The sequence below is a fragment of the Bacillus rossius genome (assembly GCF_032445375.1).
Source record: "Bacillus rossius redtenbacheri isolate Brsri chromosome 9 unlocalized genomic scaffold, Brsri_v3 Brsri_v3_scf9_1, whole genome shotgun sequence".
Classification (NCBI taxonomy): domain Eukaryota; kingdom Metazoa; phylum Arthropoda; class Insecta; order Phasmatodea; family Bacillidae; genus Bacillus; species Bacillus rossius.
In genome coordinates this window covers 16,296,285-16,318,766 of record NW_026962012.1, presented here as the reverse complement: position 1 = coordinate 16,318,766, position 22,482 = coordinate 16,296,285, and the positions used below count along the sequence as shown (strand labels likewise).

The window sequence follows — 22,482 nt, the reverse complement described above, 5'->3', positions numbered from 1 at the left end:
TCACATGAGGCAGTGAGTTGGTGATACGAGGCAGAACAAATGCATCCAGATGGAGCTGCAGTGTACTCTTATTCACCGGTTTCACAACACATGACATAATATGCTTGACAACTTTGATAGGAGCATGGGAAATGCCATGTACAGGGGCATGGTTACCCTGGCATATGGTAGTCCTATTTGCTTTTAACATTGTTCTGTAATGAAGTTGGCCTGACTTGCTGAATTTTGCAGTGCCCGAACCTTTCGGAATGATCCGGTAGCGTCCTGAACTTCTACAATAGTGGTTTATAATAACACGGTTTCTGATGTTGGCCACAATGCTGCCAAGGAAGTCAGTTGGTTGTCAGTGGTCACCTGACCATCACATAATACTTCAGGCACAGTAGGATCTGGCTGTACATGGCTTTTGCTGTCTTCTTGACTCTCACTAGATGGTCATGAGAAATGTAGATTTGTGTGATGCCACACATGGCATGTGTAACATCTGCTCTTCGATAAAAAATTTTTAGATTGGTGGATTGGTCTCAAACAATTTAAACATACACCAAACTGTCTGACCATTGAATACCGTTCCTTTGGATTGCCTGACTTAGGGCACTTGAATAGGGCATGAAGTTCATGAGACAACCTGCACTCAGTGGGCTCTGGTGGGTTGTTAACAACTAGGCCTTGGTATGACTCATACTCCTGCCAACCCTGGTGGAGCTAGATGACTTAACAACCGCCCCTGTGTTTGGGGGCAGTGTCTCCAATGATCGACAGTAACATTCTAAGAATTCAACAAATTGAGCCCTCGTTGGCCATACTGCTTCCACTACTGACATTTCCCACTGTTTGTGTAGCTGAGTGTCCAGCCGTTTAGCAAGAATGTGCAGTAGCACCAAATCCCATTGGTCAACTGGTACCTTCAAGGCCTTTAATGCCAACACATGTTCATTGACTGTGGATAAAAACAAATGAAGAGCAACAGCATTGTTGAATGGGACTGCAGGCACCTCAAGAAAGGCATCTAAATACATTGATACAATAACTCGTTTATTATCATACCGATGGTTCAGCAGGGACCAGGCCACTTCAAAGTTCTCTTTAGTAATGGGAAGTGACAACCACTGACAGGGCTGCCTGTGATAGAGCTGACTTCAAGTAGGTCAGACCCTCTACAACAGACAAGCTCTTGTGGTTTATGACCAGAGCTGTGAAAAGGTTGGATAAATCCAACCAGGCCTTTCAATCTCCACTAAAGGTAGGCAGCTTTATCACTGACAAAACTACTTTCGAGTCCCTTGTGCCCGACGTATGAGGAGAATCTGAAGTTGAGTGACTTTCAGAAGTGAGGTTAATGTTAACCTCTCTCTTAACCCGTTTCACAGCTGCCATTATACAATAAATCATTTCTTCTGCAGAAATCAGCCGCTGGGAATGTATTTCTTGATTGAATGTGATATTATTTTTACATCATAATAATAACAATAATAATAATAATAATAATAACTCACAGAAACTGATACGAACAATATTGTGTAGTATGTAAGGTTTGATGCGTGTGGCAGAATGCAGACATTCCAGCGACGCTACGATGCCAGCGCAGTGATGCTGGTGTTTGATGCACACGACCTTGACGACTTTCCTGGCCCAGGCTACCACCTGCCCGACCGGCCAGTGGAGCGTCTCTCCAACCTGCATGCATATCCCATCGTCATCAGCTGTCCCGTGGTGAGTTCTTGCAACACCACTGCAGTCTTTCCTGGCCCAGGCTACCACCTGCCCGACCGGCCAGTGGAGCGTCTCTCCAACCTGCATGCGTATCCCATCGTCATCAGCTGTCCCGTGGTGAGTTCTTGCAACACCACTGCAGTCTTTCCTGGCCCAGGCTACCACCTGCCCGACCGGCCAGTGGAGCGTCTCTCCAACCTGCATGCGTATCCCATCGTCATCAGCTGTCCCGTGGTGAGTTCTTGCAACACCACTGCAGTCTTTCCTGGCCCAGGCTACCACCTGCCCGACCGGCCAGTGGAGCGTCTCTCCAACCTGCATGCGTATCCCATCGTCATCAGCTGTCCCGTGGTGAGTTCTTGCAACACCACTGCAGTCTTTCCTGGCCCAGGCTACCACCTGCCCGACCGGCCAGTGGAGCGTCTCTCCAACCTGCATGCGTATCCCATCGTCATCAGCTGTCCCGTGGTGAGTTCTTGCAACACCACTGCAGTCTTTCCTGGCCCAGGCTACCACCTGCCCGACCGGCCAGTGGAGCGTCTCTCCAACCTGCATGCGTATCCCATCGTCATCAGCTGTCCCGTGGTGAGTTCTTGCAACACCACTGCAGTCTTTCCTGGCCCAGGCTTAACCAGCCCCACCAACCAGTGGATAGTCTCTCCGGCTTGCAAGCGTATCCCATCATCGGCTGTCCCGTGGTGAGTTCTTGCAACACCCCTAGAGCCTTTCCTTGCCTAGCACCACCCCACCCTCTAATATCTGATAGATCAGATGTACACTGTGAGAATTAATTTTACTGACAAATTTTGGCTGCATGTTTATCACGCCAAAATGAGTTCAAAACATTCATACAACTATTTATTTGTACTTTAAAAAAAAAGAGAAAGTTAATTATTTTAAACCTGTGTATCTGGATGAAATTTAATAAGTTTCTACAACCTGTGTGAATATTTTTGATTTAGGAAAATATTTGATTAAATTAATTGAGGGTTCCACTTATTGTATTTCCCGCATACTTTTTATGTGTTTTGCAACACCCCATCATTTGAATAAAATAATTTTGCTTCTGCAACAATATTTATGGGTGTTGTATAACTCCGTTCAATTAAACATAACTTTAACACTCAGCATACTATCTTTAATATGTTCTCTATTATTTATAATAAAAAAAAAAATTGGTTGTCTGTAAAGTTGGTTTACGGACGATAGTTTAACATGACAACGTCATAACAAAACATTGATGAAATGATTGATCCAGAAGAAAAGGAAATACAGTAAAACCCCTTATTTGCACTTTTCAAGGAACCCCAAGGAAAAAGTGTAAATTGCGGGAAAGTGTAAATTGTGGGAAAGCACTTTTATTGGCAGTTAATGCTAAATTTTAGCTTAAAAAAATGTATCAGCATTTACCTATTTTTAATTATTGTGTTTAAAGTACTAACAGGAATATTCAGTTCCTTGGCCAAAACCACTCGGGTACCCACATGCTTGTCAGACTTCTCAATAATTTTAATTTTATCTTCAATAGATAAAGTATTTCGTGGAACTTTATACCTATCCATCTTCAATCAAAATCTTGCCATAAATAATATTGTGAACGATAAAAAAACACGTGCTAACCAAAACGGACGTTGACTAATGTAAACAATGAAAGCCATCATAGATATGTACTGTACATAATGCAGCACTACTAAATATACGTACTGTGTATGAGCGCTTTCCGGTAGTATCGATAGCTCAGCGCTTCGGACTATGCTCTGCTACGAGAGTGCTCTATGACACCATAAATTAAACCGTTTGTGGTTCTGCTACGAAAGTTCTCTATGGCAGCAAAGATTAAAACGTTAGTAGAGGAGAGGCACCATAGAACTTGTCGATACATCAAAACGAAAGGTTACAGACAATAGGCGAACTACTTCAAACTTTTCACATCTATGACTAACGTGACGAGTATTTACATTTTTACCGTGTTTTGAAACGTACATTCCGGGTTTTTTGGTTACGTAGCGATGTAATTTCAGGGAAAATGCAACATGAAAGTTAATGTACAATAAAAAGGACCTACATAAAATGACGTTATTTGCGGGAAAACGTAAATAACGAGAACGTAAATACGAGGTTTTACTGTATCATATTCGGCCTGAGACTGAGCCGTAATAGGTTTTTGCAACCAAACCATTTAGGCATTAAAAATATTATATTCTTTGAGGAAGAATTTTTTTTTAATTTTTCTATCTTTTGTATGATAAAATCTACCTCTGCATACTTTTATGAATAAAATTGAATCATTTTTATTGAATTATCACTATTTTGTATGGATACAAAGGAGTGAAATGAAATGTACATTTTAATTATTAAATTTACTTTTATTTGCATTCATTATTCAAATATATTTATTACTTTTGAAATGTTATGTGCGCCGTATTTATTTTTACAAGTTCAAAAAAAAAATTCACACCTGCTGGGATTTGAACCTACAACCTTATGTTTAGAAAATAGCGTTGCTGCCCGCTCAGCCACGAGGCCATATTTGATAATTGTTAGTTTCAGATGTTATATATACCTTTATAAAAATTTTGTTCACGGTAGGGGAATAATATTATTTCGTTTTAATAACTCGATTTTATAACAAATACGCATCCCAAACCCAAATACACCAAAGGTGTTACAATATTTTTTAAAACATTGTGCAAAAGATCCCGGTTGTAAATGAATTATTATGTGTAACTGTAAAACACCATTGTTGGTTCAAAACGTATTTGAATATTCAACATTACTTTTAAATAACCGTACCGATTGTGCTGAAAATCGGTGGACGATCGTTAAATTACATAATAGTAATAATTCAAACGACGAAAATATGATTGAAAAGTCAAATCGATGGTCGTTCCAATCGAGTGGAAGAGAGATGCCACGCATGCGTACAATGAGCAAACAGGAACATCCGTAGTGGGACATCCATAGTGGGACACTTTTTCGTGCGTGCAGCCGGCGTTCATCGATTTATTAGACGTTGTCACGTCAAAAATGTTTTCAGCCACAACTACAAAGATGGATACCAGCCTTGAGAAGCACTTTAGACTTTGTCATATAGATATTTCTAGGTGAGCATGCAGCTGCAGTTAGTTGGGCTGATTCAGACTCAGTCTGTAGTGCCTTCATGTTTCCTGACTGCCTTTTTTGTCAAGTTTGCAGATGTTCTACCTGTTCGTACTGGAGTTTTTATGGCCTGAAAGGAAAAATCCAGAATGTGCTGTCACCAAATCATTCTTTACTTTGAGTGTTAGGTCTATGGGAATGAAGGAAATCAGCAGGTTAATATCGGTATTGGAAAGCAGGTGAGCAGGAGTGCAGTAGAACACGAAAACAGGTGGGGGCAGGAAGAGCAGTTAAGGTTGTGCTGGAAATTAGGAATTTCGACACTTTTTTTTTAATTGTTATTATAATTTTTTATTATTTTTGGAAATTTTATTTGCTATATAATTAAGTTACAAAAGGGCGATTTACTCTTTGTTAGGCTGGTGTACTCTACGTACATAGTTAAACTTTGTGCCAGTAGACTGAAGCACCTTTCTCAGAGACCTATCTGATCTTTTGCAAATCTAAGACTTGGTTGGCAGCCCATTTGACATTTCTCTCGCTTGCAGTCACGTCCCAGGCCTGTAACATTACTTCACTTCATGACTAAAACTGCATACAACAGCTCTGGACGAGTTGTTACCATTTCTCAGAGACGAGCTTACCATAGCCTTTCCTGTCACACATACGTCTTAGGTTCTCTCCTCGAAAGTCATGGCTAGGACGCTCGTTCCCAGCATCATTGCGTTTTTTTCCCCCCACCCCGTTCCAGCTCCCCCTCGGTTCTCAGAATTTAGCCCAGGATCATTGTCCTCCAGTGAACCCCGCCAAGCGTTGACCGACTCCAAGGTCGACTTACCATAGAAAAAATATGTGCAAAGATGGACCACACACGACATCTAGCGGCAGACATAGTAACTTCTTCTTGTGTCACGAGCCCGTGGAGCTGACCCCCGCGACATCTGGTGACAAACTTGCTAACCTCCCAGCTACCTTCCCCTGTAGGCCGCCAGAGTGCAGCACCAGACTGCGCCATTGGCCCCTGGTTATAGCAGACGTCTTGGGCGAGTCGATTCTTTTTTATTTCTGACACTTCTCAACAGGTAGTGCTAAAGTCGGCCAGTGCTACCAACTTCGAGACATCAAAGTCTGAGTTTTTTTATGATGCCCACTCGGGGAACTTTGGAACCTTTCGGTCCGGAGGTCCCAGGTCCCCCCCCCCCCCCTCCACTTTTGATTGAACATTTACTTTTAATTACGTGACGCGGCTCTCGGCCAGACACTTCGCGTCGCGACTGCAGACGGACCGTTTGTGATTATCGGCGGATCAACGCACTGCAAGACTTCCATCCGGCCGCAACCGACAATGTAGTCGATTAGACAATGGATGCGATCCCTTTAAATTTCTTTAAGTAGTTTAGTCCGTCTGTACAGTAATCAACATAGTAGTCATTTTCTTTTAAATAATTTCTTTTTGAAATGGTAGAAACGTCCGCGCCAGCCGCGTATTAGCGAGCTCCAGATCCGGATTGGCGACGCCTCAGAAAATAGAAGCCAACTTCCCTGTCTGGTGAATTACGATCCGCGACATTCCCCAACCTTCCCTTAATTTTTGTGGGCATTTTCTGCCCAGTTAACTGTCTGTGTACTAGTTCTGATCAGTTTTGATTCGGACTATTCGCAGACAGGGTCCGAGAGCCGGACGCCGAATTGGCATTTTCACCACCCTTCCTCAACAACACACAGGCGCCCTGGCATCATGTTCCCGATTGATCTCCGGGAAACGAAGCCCCGACCTCCGGTGCTACTGTATCTTTCAACCTTTTCTGAACTTTCTTAAATTACGCCGTCAGACAAAGTTCATCAGATAAACATCATTTCTGGACTTTAAGAATATATACTGGGATGGTTTGAACATATTTGTATTTTTTATTGGTTTATGTATTTTTTTAATGAAACCTTTTTATAATTTAATTTAGGGCCGGCCCAATTTTTTTCTTCTTTCTGAATATACCTGAGAGCTGTTTAAGTACGTAATTGATATTGTATGTTAATATTTTTTTTATATCTGTTATAAGTTTCCTCAGTATGGAGTAATTATATTCAGATGGAATCACACCTTGTTTTTGTTCATTTTTCATATCCTTGTGAAACCTTAAAGATCCCCAGCACAAGGTAACAGTAGGAAGGCAGCAGTGCAGGCCTGTAAGTAGGAAGACAGGGACTCAAGGCTGGAGTTTTAGTAGCATGCGTGATGTATGTCACCTATTATTCCATAAAGATCAAATATTTGATATGCTGGAATCATTTAAGTTGGGTAGCACACGAGTAAAGCAATCATAATAGATGTCTTTCGTGTACCGCTACAGCGTCATAGATGTTCCTAATGTTATATATAATGTCCACCATCATGTATGTACAGTAAAACCTCGTATTTACGTTCTCGTTATTTACGTTTTCCCGCAAATAACGTCATTTTATGTAGGTCCGTTTTATTGTACATTAACTTTCATGTTGCATTTTCCCTGAAATTACATCGCTACGTAACCAAAAAACCCGGAATGTACGTTTCAAAACACGGTAAAAATGTAAATACTCGTCACGTTAGTCATAGATGTGAAAAGTTTGAAGTAGTTCGCCTATTGTCTGTAACCTTTCGTTTTGATGTATCGACAAGTTCTATGGTGCCTCTCCTCTACTAACGTTTTAATCTTTGCTGCCATAGAGAACTTTCGTAGCAGAACCACAAACGGTTTAATTTATGGTGTCATAGAGCACTCTCGTAGCAGAGCATAGTCCGAAGCGCTGAGCTATCGATACTACCGGAAAGCGCTCATACACAGTACGTATATTTAGTAGTGCTGCATTATGTACAGTACATATCTATGATGGCTTTCATTGTTTACATTAGTCAACGTCCGTTTTGGTTAGCACGTGTTTTTTTATCGTTCACAATATTATTTATGGCAAGATTTTGATTGAAGATGGATAGGTATAAAGTTCCACGAAATACTTTATCTATTGAAGATAAAATTAAAATTATTGAGAAGTCTGACAAGCATGTGGGTACCCGAGTGGTTTTGGCCAAGGAACTGAATATTCCTGTTAGTACTTTAAACACAATAATTAAAAATAGGTAAATGCTGATACATTTTTTTAAGCTAAAATTTAGCATTAACTGCCAATAAAAGTGCTTTCCCACAATTTACACTTTCCCGCAATTTACACTTTTTCCTTGGGGTTCCTTGAAAAGTGCAAATAAGGGGTTTTACTGTATAATAAGATGGCGGCATAGAATTCTCCAAGTTAGTTCTCTGTAAGTCAGTTCTACACAATAGTATGCTCTATGCATTAGAGGAAAACCATTTGTTGAAATCCACAGCTGTATAATTTATGAGTTTTACCAAACAGTGTACTCTATGGATAGAAAAATTTTGTTGATAGGAACAATAAGGATTCTCCAGTGAGTAATAGAATATGAGAATATAAATAGTTGAAGCAAGTTGAATTTTGAGATAGTTTATTAATAGGATGTCAATAGGCACTCCGCGTAAAAAAATAATCCCTGCCAGCGACGTGTTCTGTATCCTTCCACCCGGACTTTGCAAACAAGGATTTAACTACATGCATACGCCTGAACCCAGTCAGTCTTCGTCTACCTTCATACCTGTTTGGAGTACTAACGTCCATGTACCTTATATACTCATGTATAGCGCGCCCTTTTTTCCCCTCAAGTAAAGGAAAAAATCATGGATGCGCGCTATACACGGAAAAAAAAGAAGTGAGGCGGGAAGGAGGAGTGGTAGTCGTTAACTGCCGGGTGAAGAGTGACGTTTCTGGCCAGCCCCCACACATATGCACAAGCAACGAGGCATCTCTTTCATGCTCACAGCAGACACACACACACACACACATGCGCGTGCAAGCTCGCACATCATGGTCTCTTGTTTATTTTTCAAGCCTAGTACACACTAGTAGACATGTTGTGCAATTTTTGTCTCTGAGACATGTCTAGAGTTGTCTATGTAGACATGTCTAAAAACCAATCGCCGTTTACGAGTCTGTTGCGAGACAAAAAATCACAGGTCTATGGTCTCCCGATTGGAATGGGAGACCATAACCTGAATACGACTGATTGAAAAGTTATTGTATCAAGTATAACAAATTTTTTGGTTCAACTAGTGTACTAAGAGCATTCTGTGGTCTATAAATAGGTTCAAAAAAGAGCATAAGTATCGTAAAACTGGATAATGGCCTCGCAGACCACTGGTACCATTTGCGATATTGCCTGCTTAGAGATTCTGAAGGTGTACACGAGGCCTGTGAAAGAGGAAACGCAGGGTGACAGCCAGTCGAAGAGAAGCTGGAATAGTTTCTCTAAATTTTGTATCTTTCTTCATTATTAGTCCTCCAACCCTCAGAAGCAAATCTTCAAAATCAGCAGATGTCAGCCGGGTAAAATTTCGAAAACCCATAGCGTCTTCCAGTCTTAATTTATTTAATAACGTATTACCGAACCTAGGTCCTTCTGCGAACACTTCACGCGTCCACCAACGTTTACGTTTTTGCGTTCCTACGCTTGTAATTAGTACTAAGCAGGTACTCTTTCCGCACAAAATAATGTCCTCCATGATGGACTGACGGAGACGAGACATTCAAATCGTAGTGTGGACGCTAGACGAGATGAAGGACGGTGCCCATAGACGGTCTATAGACCATATCTCTAGACCGTCTATATACGGTCTGTAGACAAATCGCGCAACATGGTCTATTAGTGTGTACTAGGCTTTAGACCTCCCCCCTCTACAGAAAGACAGCGCAGCAACTAGTAAAAAAAATAAGAGAGAGATAGAGAATGTTGTCACCAGTCCCCAGCCCACTTCCTTCGCTTCCTCGTCCCATCCCAGCAGCTGCCTGTGAGTCATCTAGTCCTCCGCGCCAGCTTAGTAACGTAGCGTGACGGAAGTGGTGGTGTTTAGTCCTGTCAACTGTCAAGGTTACTTGATGGTCATAGTCCCGTTCCTGCCTGCCTCCCTCCCTCCCGTCCTCGTACCAGTTGTGACGATACAGCGCTTCATTATCTTCCGTCTGCACAGCAGAGTTTAGCTTGCTCGGTCATTTCAGATGGTACAGTATGCCACAAAAGTTTCGCTTTCAGGTGGAAGAGTATTTAATTTAAGTATTTTCCTGACACATCACCTCACATCAATGTAAATAATCATTTGTTTCATAAGTAATTACTTAACAGGTACCACAAATTGTTCGTAAAATTTATTTATGGGGGAAAAAAATTTCAATTTTTTTTTTCTTTGGAATTTGTTGCAAAAATCGTGGTGCGCACTGCGCACTATATACGAGGGCGCGCTATACACAAGTAAATACGGTATCTCGTGCCAGCGCTTTGCTAGTGCGATTTTCAGATTGAGGGACAAAGTTATTTAAAGGATGTAATCCTGGTGCACAGGGAGTTTCTCCCTTTTGACCTTTTACAAGTTCTTCTCAGCGTGTAGAAAGTTTCTTTCTTCTGGTCGATGGCGCTATTTTTCTCAACGTTTGGTACGACTGCAAGAGCTTCGATAACATAGTAGTCTGGATTTCACGCCCACAGTGGTAACACCCATTACACCCTGTTAGCATCTTTATCTTGTTTGGTAGCTGTTTTTCTCTCTGGTCTTTTCCATTTTTTTTATTATTGCATTATCTTGTTTTCTCTGTGGAGTTAAAAACTATGGGTCCAGAGTTTCACTTCTCTCTGGACGCCCCTTCCCCAAGTGTCGTCACCCCTTTCGTCACTCTCACGTTCCACCCGGCTCCCGCCACGGATGGCCTAGCGGGGCACTAATCTCTACTCATCCCTGCTGGGCACGCAGGCAGATAAGTCCTCGCAAAAGGAATGTTAATAAAATTTATTAATTAATCTACATTTTATATCTGTACTGCATCAAACTCTAGTTTCAGATTTTAAATGCTAAAACTGAATAGTAATCATAATGAACACAAACTAAATCAAATGTTTTTTTTCAATTTTACAGTATTTCTTTGTTGAATCATGTGGTTACATGTTATAAAGTAATACGCAAATATGATGTAAGTTAATATATGCCGGCCAGTCTTTAACAGTTAAATCCCACCTGTGCAAATACAAAAATCTCAACCATATTTCCTTCTTGTTATTTCTTTATTTAGTAATCAGTTCAGCAATTTTTATATTCCAAACTGATCCACATTTATACACACCTGGCAATGTGATGTAGCTAAAAAAATTTTGTGCTCCTTCAATTTTCCACCTTTGCTATCGTAACTTTATGGTATTCACCAACATGCCTTCCAATCTTTCATATATGTATAAGTTCTTTAACAAAAATAAAAATTGAAGTGGGAAGAATTCAGCATTTATTTACGTGGTTGACCCAATCTAGCAAATATGGCCTGCAATGTGTGCATCACAGGTGACAACTACATATCTGACCAATGCCTGCCACAAAAGTACAAAATAAATACTACATCAATTCATCCAGTTAAAATAACTGACCTCATAATTTACCCTGAAAAACTCTAAGCAACATTATTTTCAATGTTTTGTGACCCCAAAAAAATAAAAGGTTATGCTTTCAAACATACAAGGGGGAACCTAAAAAAACCAAATTTTTGTCATAAAAAATTCATTTGTTTCTGCATTGTACCTGTATCACCAACTCTCATCACCTATAATGACTGGTCAAAAAATTACGATCACTTTCAATCTCTTTTTTCAAGTCATGGCTCAAATTCAATTGAAGGTCTTTTGGATCCTGTTTGAGAAGGCGAAGAACAAATTTAGCGGATCATGTCTCATTTGCAAATCCTCAGTCAAAATCCGCTGGCACAAGCTCCCACTCACCCCTGTCTCTTATGAAATTTCGTCGATCGTAAAACAACGATCCTTGTTGATTTTTTGGTGGATTTTTTCAAAGTTTTCATCTTCATCGTTTCGAGGTGTTGAAGGGCGCCCAGAAAGAGCATGGTCTTCAACAGTCATCTCACCACGTTTAAAAGTACCCAAACCACTTGAAAACTTGTGTGTGGCTCATAGCATCCTCCTTGGAAGCTTGCTGAAGCATTTGGTAAGCTTCCATTGCCGATTTTTCAAGCAGGAAACAAAATTTTCAAACATACTCTTTGTTCTTTTAAAGCTGCCATAACGACTTTGCAGGTGAACACGAGAACAGTATGAGAAAAACAATACGATCAAATGTTAACCTACAAACTGATGCCATCTGGACATCTGTTTAATGAAGGTATCCCATCTAGCGTGAGAACTCTACTACACCTACGAATGGCAGCGTGCTCTCAGACCAGTTTTATTGGGTTCCCCCTCATATTCATGTGACTATTTTATCATAATCTCTCTCAGATTGTAGATTTTATTTACAGCAGAATAATTACTGAAGCTAAATATTTTTATGAATAAAGAAACTTTTCTTAATCTTAGAATTTTTGCATTCTCTGAAATATAGTTTTTTCAAAATCTATTTAATTAAAAAGAGGCCCCTCTTCGGCAGAATTTTCGTTCCATCCCACATCCGACGACTTCCATTACAAGCGGTTAAGATGCTAGTCCCCGACCAATGGTTCCAGGGTACCAAAACTGCATTTTGTTCAAAATTATGTCACGTAACCTCCATCTCGCATGCGACTAAAAGCTGCAGCGTAGGGCCCCAGACCCAGACCTAGCTGAGTTGGTAACACTTTTTATTTTCATCTTAATGCATTCCTAAAGGATTTCTCACCACAATATTTTATTTTATTGATCTCACATGTTTTGTGGCTTTATATATCGTGGGCGTACAAGGAAAACCCACTAAGTCCAGTTAGATAAAAAAAATGAGATATTCATATGACAAAGTCCAGTTTAATGTGTTTCATGACAAGTATATTATATGACAAGTATATTATTATGTTAGATTAAACATGTTTCAGCACTGTATATATTTTACAATATTTTACATACCCATATGAATATAGAAATCAATTTTTCTCATAATTTCATTATATGGACTTAAAGGGTTTTCCTTGTACGCCCACGATATAATATACGTTGTCTTCTGTTAAATGATGGAATTATGTTTGTAGTTATAATTTTTAGTCATGTGGAATAATTGAGCTGCATGTGTCTGTGTGTGGGCAGAAACCCTTGAACCACATCCCCAACGTGGCGAAGGTGCTGAGTGAGCGTGCGGCAGAGCTGGCAGCCATGGACAAGGTCATCTTCTACTTCAGCGAGAAGGTGTGTGCAACTGTACAGCCTGTGTTACGGCTCAGACATACACAATGGTGATGAACGAGCGTGATTAATATCATCACTTGTTATGTGACGTTAAGGTGCAACAACTCGGATGTACCCTCAGCAAAGCATACTGAAGTGCGACATTTCTCCCGACACACTGCACCAACTATGACTCACAGCAACAAATTCAAACCGCAAACATCTTTTATCATTTAACAGTTGTACAACTGCAGTCTAAACTATGACAGTTTGCTTAGTCCAAAAGATAAAAGAAATATGCTAAGTATGTAAACAAATAGTATTTTGAAAATCAATATTTAGAATTTTCTTCTAAAATTAAATTTTTTTTTTTAGCATTTTGAAAAAAAAAATTATAATTTCATAACACATTTCAATACACATGGGCCTCGAAGTAACGCTGTTTGGTTTTCCAGTATTGAAGTTTTAACGACAATAAATTAATGCATGATTTGAAGTAGCAAGCTTATGGATTCTTAGTAGCATTATTTTTCTTCTTTTACTTGAATTTTTATTTCAGTGCGTGCACAATGGCAACAGCACTATGTTTTTCTCTTTCCTTAATAGCTGTATGCTTCCTTCATTGCGTATTTATCTCCAATGACGGCCAGAGTGTTCAGCCAACATTATTAAATTATATTATTATATTATGCCATCCCGTATGTCAGCAGCAGATATGGAGAGAAAAGTCAGAAGCTGTCAGGCCTAGTTTACCTCACGCCTACTAGGATGTGGTAGTGGCAAACCATGGCAGACACACATTTTGTAAACCAAAGTCGGGAATTACTTTAACAGGTTAAATTATAATAATAGAAAACATTTTTTTTTTAAATATTATTAAAATTGAAATATATATCCTATATTAACATCATTATTTTGTAACTCAGAAATGTTGTTAGAGACTCTTAGGAATGTTATGCCCAAGCCTGTCATGTAAACAATGCAGTCTGTAAATTTTTTGAATTTAATTTTAGGATTTTTAATTTCAGATTGTTACTCAACATTTATTAAATGTACTTCAATTGTATTTAGACATATATTAGTAGTGTTAATTGGTTTTATCGGGAGTAGTGTCTTGAGTAAAATGTTTTCCATTAGTTTTGAATAGTGCTCTATTTTCCTGGAAGGAATTGGGGTGTTTCTTCAAGGGGCGTATGTATAGATCTTGATAGGAAGTTTGAATTAATTTGCACTGGTCAGATAATTATTTTATTCTTTCTATCTTAATCTAGAATTTTTCTATTAGTAAGCATTAGCTGCTTGGCTACAGGATGCTAGCAACATTGCCAATGTTTTGGAATGTGCATTGCATAGAAACATTTATAGTTTTGCTGTTGCAGTAGTTCAGTATAACAGTGGTGAACCACATGTGCAGAATAAGAAACCAACAGTGTGATGAAAAGCTGTTCCTGCTAAAAATGTTATCCTGCTTATAACATCATAGTTTTTAAGTCCCAACATTTTTCCCTATAAGGACAATATATTTATTTCCTGTATATAACATTTCACAAATGATGCATTTCCTGATAATTTTTACTTTCTGAAACTCAATAAATGGGGGGAAAAAAAGTTTTAAAAACCTAACTATGTCAAAACTTAACCCATATGTGAAGTTTATCATGTTTAAAGGTTTACTTTATACTTATGGTTCATTTTTTGTTTACAGTCACTGTTACACCATGTATGCAGATTGTTCAATAAGATGTGTGCCAAAACACTAGTGCCACATGCTACACATCACGGCTGCTAATGTTGTGTATTTGATACATCAAGTTGGTAGGAATCAAAAAATTACACATTTTCAAGTGGCGAAGGAATTGGATAGACATTCCCACTCTAAACCTCATTGTCACAAATTGTGAGACAATTTTGCAGAAATGAGGTGTGTCTTAAAAGACAAATACGAATGTAAGCTGGAAGCACAAGGAAGTCGAAAAATTAATGTCTTGGTTAAGAAAATTCGAGCAATGAATTTTTCTATCAGTGGTTTTAACATTAAATTTGTGTACATAGTTTGATGAGTCCATTGGTAAAAAGTTCAAATTCTGACAAGTTTTAAATTGCTATTTCTCACATATGTTTTTCCCTTATGTCCCCTTGAAAAACATTTTAACAGGGTTCTACTATAAATCAAATAATTGCTATCTTTTATGGTATGGCCGTTAATTTTATCTAATAATTGTTTTTATTTCTTTCTTTCAATTTTCTTTTCTTTGAATTTCGTAGTCAGCTTCCGACCAATTTTATGGTAGAAATGCAGGGAATATTTTTTTTCGGTTTTAGTTTGTACAGACAAGCTACTACTTTGTAACATAGTTGTAGTTTGTGAAAAATGTAATTTTACCCAAATACTGTTGAGAAGAGTTATTCTTATTTTTCTGCGCAATGATCTAGTTGAGACTTTTATTCTTTTCTGTGTGTCAATTATATGTTACAGTTTTGCATGGAGAAAATGTAATAAAATATTTATTTCCTATCACAAATCGTTAATTGCTCTATCAAAACTGATAAAAAAATTATTTCTTATCATTTACATGTAAGAGTACCTACAAGCTTTTTTTTTTTGCCTAAATTATTTAAAGCCCTGGTACAATTAGGTGGTTCTCAGACATGACCCTTCCTGATTCTTGAATTGTATTGTGCGTGACGTCACTCTGTACGTGTCAAGATAGCCAACTTTAAGATTTGGGGTCATCAGCAGGCTGGCAGGGTGTGTGGATTCCATTTGCCATTGTTTTGTTTTTCATGAAAGAAATATGCCAAATCAAAGATTTATCTAATGAACAAAGGTGCAGTAACACTATTCGGGTTCATTGAAAATATATAGTATTACATGAAATAAAACATCATAGCAAGCAAAATGTTAAATCATGCTCACTCACGATCTAGCTGGCTGAGTATGTGTGTTAGAGCATAAACAAGAGGCTTGCATTCACATATTTTTCAATTTTGTTGTATTTAATTTTGTTAGAATTTAGGTATAGATCTACCTATTAAAAATTTTTATTTATGAAATGGTAATGGCAAATTTACAAAAGCTTCTATTCACAAATAAAACTATGCAAGTATTTCGATGAGTACATGAAAATGTACATTGCCAATGTTTACTTTATTCGCAAACTTGACTAGAGCAGGAGCGTAAAATTTTTTTTGCATAGTTTTCTTGAGTGGTTCTTGCCTTCCATTATTGTCTTTATTCTTAGCAATCAATAGTGTTATGGTGAACAAAGAAATTTAAGATATAGTAGCTTAATAATTTCAAAATAAAACTATGAATCTTAAAATATAAAAGTGCCTGTGAAAACCATTTAAATATTTTTCTGATATTTTAATAAGTAGCTTATGTTTCAGTAATAAGCCAATAAAGGCACTTAGGAAATTTAACCTGCCACATGGTTTGGTTGGGTATATACATATAGTTTGGGAACTATTCTATTCAAGAATAAATATTTTTTAAGTTCAAGCAGCTCAGAAACAAAATTATTTATGCTGTTTTTTGTTGGAATATAAGTATAGGACCTGTGTTGTTAGTACATAACTTTATATTGACATCTTAAATTTGCGTAGTTTCACCATCCAGCAAATTCCTTGAAAAACAAAATTTTGTTCCTTGTAAATCTGGAAATGAGCATGAATTTCAAAATAAAAGTTTGGTGGCCACCCTGTGCTGGAAATGATAGTTTCGCAGAGTGAAGCATGTGTGATGTTATGTGGGATGTGTGTGGCTAGAACATAGCACGTGCATGCTGCAACTGATAGTGGTTTGAGTTTATGCGTGTGTGATGTGTGGCAGAAACAGAGGATGTGCATGTTAACGCTGACAGTGTGATAGTGTTGTTGTGTGATGCGTGTGGTAGAAACAGAGCAAGTGCATGCTGGCACAGATAGTGTTGTGGAGTTATGTGTGTGTGATGTGTGTGGCAGAAACACACCATGTGCGTGCTAGCACTGTCAGTGGTGTGGAATGATCCGTGTGTGACGTGTGTGACAGGAGCAGAGCACGTACGCGCTGGCACTGACTGACCCCCGCATGAGCCTGGTGGTGATCTTCGACTCGAAGAAGACGGAGAAGGACTCGTTCATCACAAACTTTGTGTCGGAGCTCAGTCAGCAGCTACGCTGTCACAAGGTCATATCCAGCCTCAAGTTGAGCGCCAAGTGATGCCCAACAGCACCTGTGTTCTCTGTTCCGCAAGCCAACTGGCCGGTTGTAGTGGTTTACTGAGCAAATGCTTTAATTTTAAGCTCAGATGTGAATGAAGAGATTCATGAAAATGTATGTTATCAGTATAGACATGCAAAATTCGCTGATTCATTTCGCGATAGGCTAGCATCAAAACAACTATACCTTCGTACCGCTTCTGCGATTGGCCCACATTTTATCCGGGGAACTGTGAGCCAATGGGAAACACTAAACCAAGAAAGTGCCGAATTACGGACAGCCTAGTTGATACGTCTCAAGCGTCAGTAGCCAATGAACAGGTGTCATTTACGCGAGTATTTAAAGAACTGTGGAGTCTATCCTAGAGTTCAATGAATCCGCGAATTTTGCAGGTCTCTAGTTATCAGGAATGTTGAAAAAGTAACCTTATCTTTTCAAGGCAGATTACATTTCCTGTCTGAGTAAACAGTAGTGTCTTTATAAACACTTTGGGCTAGTATGAAAGTAAATAATTGATTAGGGGCTCATTTAAAATATTGGAAAACCCAAAAATTAATATTAAAATTAAGGTATAAAAATATTTTATATTATTTTTCTATGCTATTTCATTGTTCCTACATAACTTTCAACATTTAAATTATGACAGTAAATTTACTGGCATTTGTAGATTGTGACGTATTTGGTAATATTTGTGTTCATAATTTTAGTAACACAAGTCGTTAGTTACTATACTCAGGTATTTTACAATGTTTTCAATGTTGGCTGAATAAATATTACTGTTTGTTTATTCATGTGACTTTTGTTTTTTTTTTATTCCATCCTGGGGCCACAGGCAACTTTTCTGAACATTTTATCTGACTTAAATCATTACTTAGGACTTGAATGCAATATTCTGAAGTTACCCATAAAAAATAAAATCCAAACACTTATACTTCAAAATTTTTTATTACTTAATTATAAATTATTTGGTGTAATAGCTAAAATGTTACCTAAGTTTTCTTAAGGAATTTTTTTGACGTGACATCTAATAAATCAATGAACGCCGGCTGCACGCACGAAAAAGTGTCCCGTTACGCACATTGTCCCATTATGCTGTGTCCCATTACGCTCATTGTACGATTGTGCCGCATCTATCTCTCTTCCACTTGATTGTAACAACCATCGATTTGATTTTTTCGAGGCACATTAAACTTGAAACACTACCATTCGTTTCCTACTTTTCCTATCATCGTCCTATCCTTAACAGAATAACACAGATTGGAAGAAGTTAAATAGCAACCATGTATAAAAGTTATAGTTAAAATAATCTGTTCGTTAAAGTAATAAACATATTTGAATTAATGAGTGCAAATAAAAGTAAATTTATCAATTAAATTGTAGATTTCATTTCACTCCTTCTTTGTATCCATACAAAATAGTGATAATTCAATAAAAATGATTCAATTTTATTGATAAAAGTATGCAATCATTTCATCAATGTTTTGTTATGACGTCGTCACGTTAAACTATCATCCGTAAACCGACTTTACAGACAACCAATTTTTTTCAATGTACGTACTGTCATTAAATATAAATATAAAAGATTGCCAACATGACATATTTCAGTCTATTTAAAAAAACTGAAGAAAACTATGGATTAGTACTGGGTAATTTTCTCCTTAACCAAATTAATTTAAATTCATTTTTTAAGGTATACTGATGCAGAAGTCATATCTAAAATATATATATTTTTAAAAGTACAACTGCCTCTCGATTTAACGCCCTAATCCATTTCAGGAAAACAACACTTATTAAACACTTTCTCCATAAGCATCGAAATTGCAAATATTCGTGCAAATCAAATATTTGATTCGATTTATATTCGAAACCAAATTAGGTATTTGAAAATTTCAAATATTCCAAAGTTTTTGAATGTATTAAAATATTACTTTTGTTTGACAAAACGTGTGATACAATAATATGTCGAACCTCGAAAAATCATTTTCCTGAGAAACTTAATGGAAGTAAAAAAACTGTAAGCAGACCTTTATACATACATCAAATTTTAGGTTAGGTAAATGGGCATGCTGAGAACAGTTAAAGCCAATGTAGCATGAAAATTATAAATGCTTACAATTTAAATACAAACTTTAAGTGATGTGTAGCATAATTAATTAATTAGATCCAGTTGTCCTTAGCACAATTTTTGGGTGAGCCATGTGCCATATAAAAGTGTAAAACTATTTAAAACAATGCCAGCGCATCAGCTTTCAATAATAACCTTTAAAACTAATGCACACATACTCTTTGGTCACCATTCTATTAATTTTACTAATACAAATGTAGAGAATTTTTTTTAATGATAGAAAAGTAAACACAGCTGCCATCATGGCTACAGCAAAAAAGAAAACCTATCCGTTTGTGGTTATGGCCAGCAGAGCGGCCCATGGCCAGAGAATTGTGTTGCTAGAATTGCTCCAGCGCAATCGCTTTTTAAACTACCAAAAATGTTACGTAAATAATTAGATAAAATTAAAAAGACACGATTAACCAAATTCATTAAAAATTATTTTGCCTTGACACGTTTGATTCCAAAAGACTCTGAGAACGGAATATTGACCATGCTTACGAGCATTTGTAATAAACAACTCTTCGATATATTTATTGGTAATCGCTTGACAATTTATTGCGGAAAATAAAACCGATACATCGATGATCTGTTTACTTTCATAAAAAATTTTTGCCGTTTTTAATTTTCAGAAGAAGAAGTGAAGTTCAGAACGTTGTTTTCTTGCTTCTGGGAACATTGTCACTTCCAAGAGGCAATGCCTGGATCCAGAACATGTAAAGGAATTTTTTCTTTTTGCACTGCAATTTACGTAATGTTGATGGCTTTTGATGAAGACATTTCTATACCACTGATTGTGTTTTATTACTAAAACATTAGAAGAGACATAAAAATTTACATGTTACTTGAGTAATAAAAATGTATACAGTAGAACCCTGTTATAATGTTCCTCCATATAATGTCATATTTTTAAAGTCCTAATATTTCCCCCATAAGGACAATGTATTTATTTCCTGCATATAACGTTCATAAATAGTGTTATTTCCTGCTTATAATGTTTGCTTTCTAACATTCAATAAATGGGGAAAAAATGTTTTAAAACCAAATTATCCAACACTTACGATAAAAAGTTTCCTTTATGTATGTTTGTGTTTACAATCACTGCCATACAATACACAAAGTTTGTTAAAAAACAATTTTATGCAATATACTGAAGGTACACAATGTTCATAGTTACGTGTCAGTTGGCACCCTTGGTCAACTCTTCTCTTCATTGCCATTCCAGTGGGTATTCAGATGCATGTACATAGTCCTACGATATTTAAATTGCCAACCATTGAGCGAGGGCATAACTAAAAGTGATTTCTATTGCTTACAAATAATTTTTTTTTCATTCATACGTAGGAATCCCAAAATTAAACATTTTCAGGTGGCGAAGGAGTAGACGTTCTCACTCTTAATGTTGTGATCATGAATCGTGAGACAATTTTACAAAAAATGTGGCAGTGTATCTTTAAAGACAAACAAAATTTAACCAGGGAACAAGACGAAGTTGAAAAATTGTTGGCTTGTTTCAGAAAATTCATGTATCAAGTATACTATCTTTGGTTTTAACATTAAAGTTGTTTACATAGCTTGGTGAGTCCATTGGTACAAAGCTCGAACATTGTTAAGTGCTAAATTGATATTTCCTGCTTATAACGTTTTCCTGCTTATGTTTTTTTCTTGTGCTCCCTTGAAAAACATTATAACAGGGTTCTGAATAAAGCTAAAGAACATTACTTTTTTAAACAACAATTTATAATATGCCAAATCTTGACTGTAATTATTCAGATTTATACTTAGAACTTAATTAGAAAATATTCGCAAATTATTCGCTATTCGCAAATATTTGATTCACATTTGATTTGCATTGAAAAAGTCACATTCGCACAGCCCTAATAAGCATTACATCTATATGCAATAATTTGTTTTCCAATCAGGTGTGCGTGCGTGCTTGCTGAGAAACATTATAATAAACTTCTTTGATTAAAATAAATTTACAATACTTATATATATACAAAAACATTTTAAGTACACTAAAATAAGTATTGAGTAACATTTTGAGACTAAAAACTCAAAATTTAATTTAAAAAAAAAAATTCGGACCACATTGTTTACATACATAACAGGGCAACACCAGCTATCACTGCTCAACACTTGCCTGTCATACACTACAATAGTTCCTGTGGCAGCGACAAAGGTGGTGAAGTTTAAAAAGCCCACGCTAGATGGCAGGCCTGTGACGGCATGCTACAAGGTGGCAGGTCCGTGATGGCACGCTACATGATGGCGACAATGCGGGAGAATAGTTTTTGTGTGGTACAATATGCGAAGTTTTCGTTGATTGCGAGCATTCAGAGTGCATTCGTATGTAAGTACGGAAAAGCTGCACCTATTCACCGGAGCATTTTGCGTTGGTTTTGCCAGTTCCATGATACTGGTTCTCTCTGTAAAGGAAAAGCCACAGGTTGACTGCGTGTCAGAGGAAATCATGGAGCGCGTGAGACTGAGTTTTGTGCTCAGTCCAAATAAATGAATTGTCAGTGCAAGTCAATGCGACTTCATCAGACCAGGATGCAAGCCACACTACAGCACAAACATGCGAAAGCAACGACAATGACCCTGATTCCCTAGAAGAGATCAGATAATATTTCTATGACATAGAACAACAGAGAAACATCCAAACTCAAAAACAAACTGAAATAACAGATGGTTTTAGTAATAAATAAACCTAAGTTATGCAGTAACACCAATATTTAAAACTGATGTGAGATGTTTGCCAAATAATGTTGTATCTTGTAATAATGCTATTTTTTATTTGTTTTATGATTTTTATCTATTATTCAGTACTGTAAAATGGGGTGAATAGGAACAGTTTCCAACTTCAAGCACAAAAAAGTAACTATATTTACAAACATATATAAATAAATTTATGCCAGAAACTTAGGTCCTTCCTTCTTCTTGCAATACCATAAGCAACAAGTGTTCTTTAAAAATTCCTTTTGTTAATTATTAATTTTTTTAACGGTGTTCCCATTCACCCCACAAAGAGGGGTGAATAGGAACAACAATTTGAATTCATCTTTGTTCATATTCAAACATTAGTAGGGCAAATAGAAACAGGTTGTAATTGTTAGACATGAACGGGAACACACT

General features: G+C 37.4%; 1 protein-coding gene across 2 annotated transcripts in view; it reads left to right on the top strand.

The window, feature by feature from the left end:
• Positions 1–18,028, top strand: part of LOC134542669 (KICSTOR subunit 2-like) — a 37,963-nt gene extending 19,935 nt beyond the window's left edge. For both annotated transcript variants that reach the window (XM_063387107.1, XM_063387106.1), the window contains 3 exons: positions 1,551–1,713; positions 12,959–13,057; positions 17,067–18,028. In XM_063387107.1, the coding sequence (XP_063243177.1) occupies positions 1,551–1,713; positions 12,959–13,057; positions 17,067–17,237 (433 nt within the window). In that variant the 3' untranslated portion in view covers positions 17,238–18,028. The remainder of the gene's footprint in view (positions 1–1,550; positions 1,714–12,958; positions 13,058–17,066) is intronic.
• Positions 18,029–22,482: the final 4,454 nt, after the last annotated feature.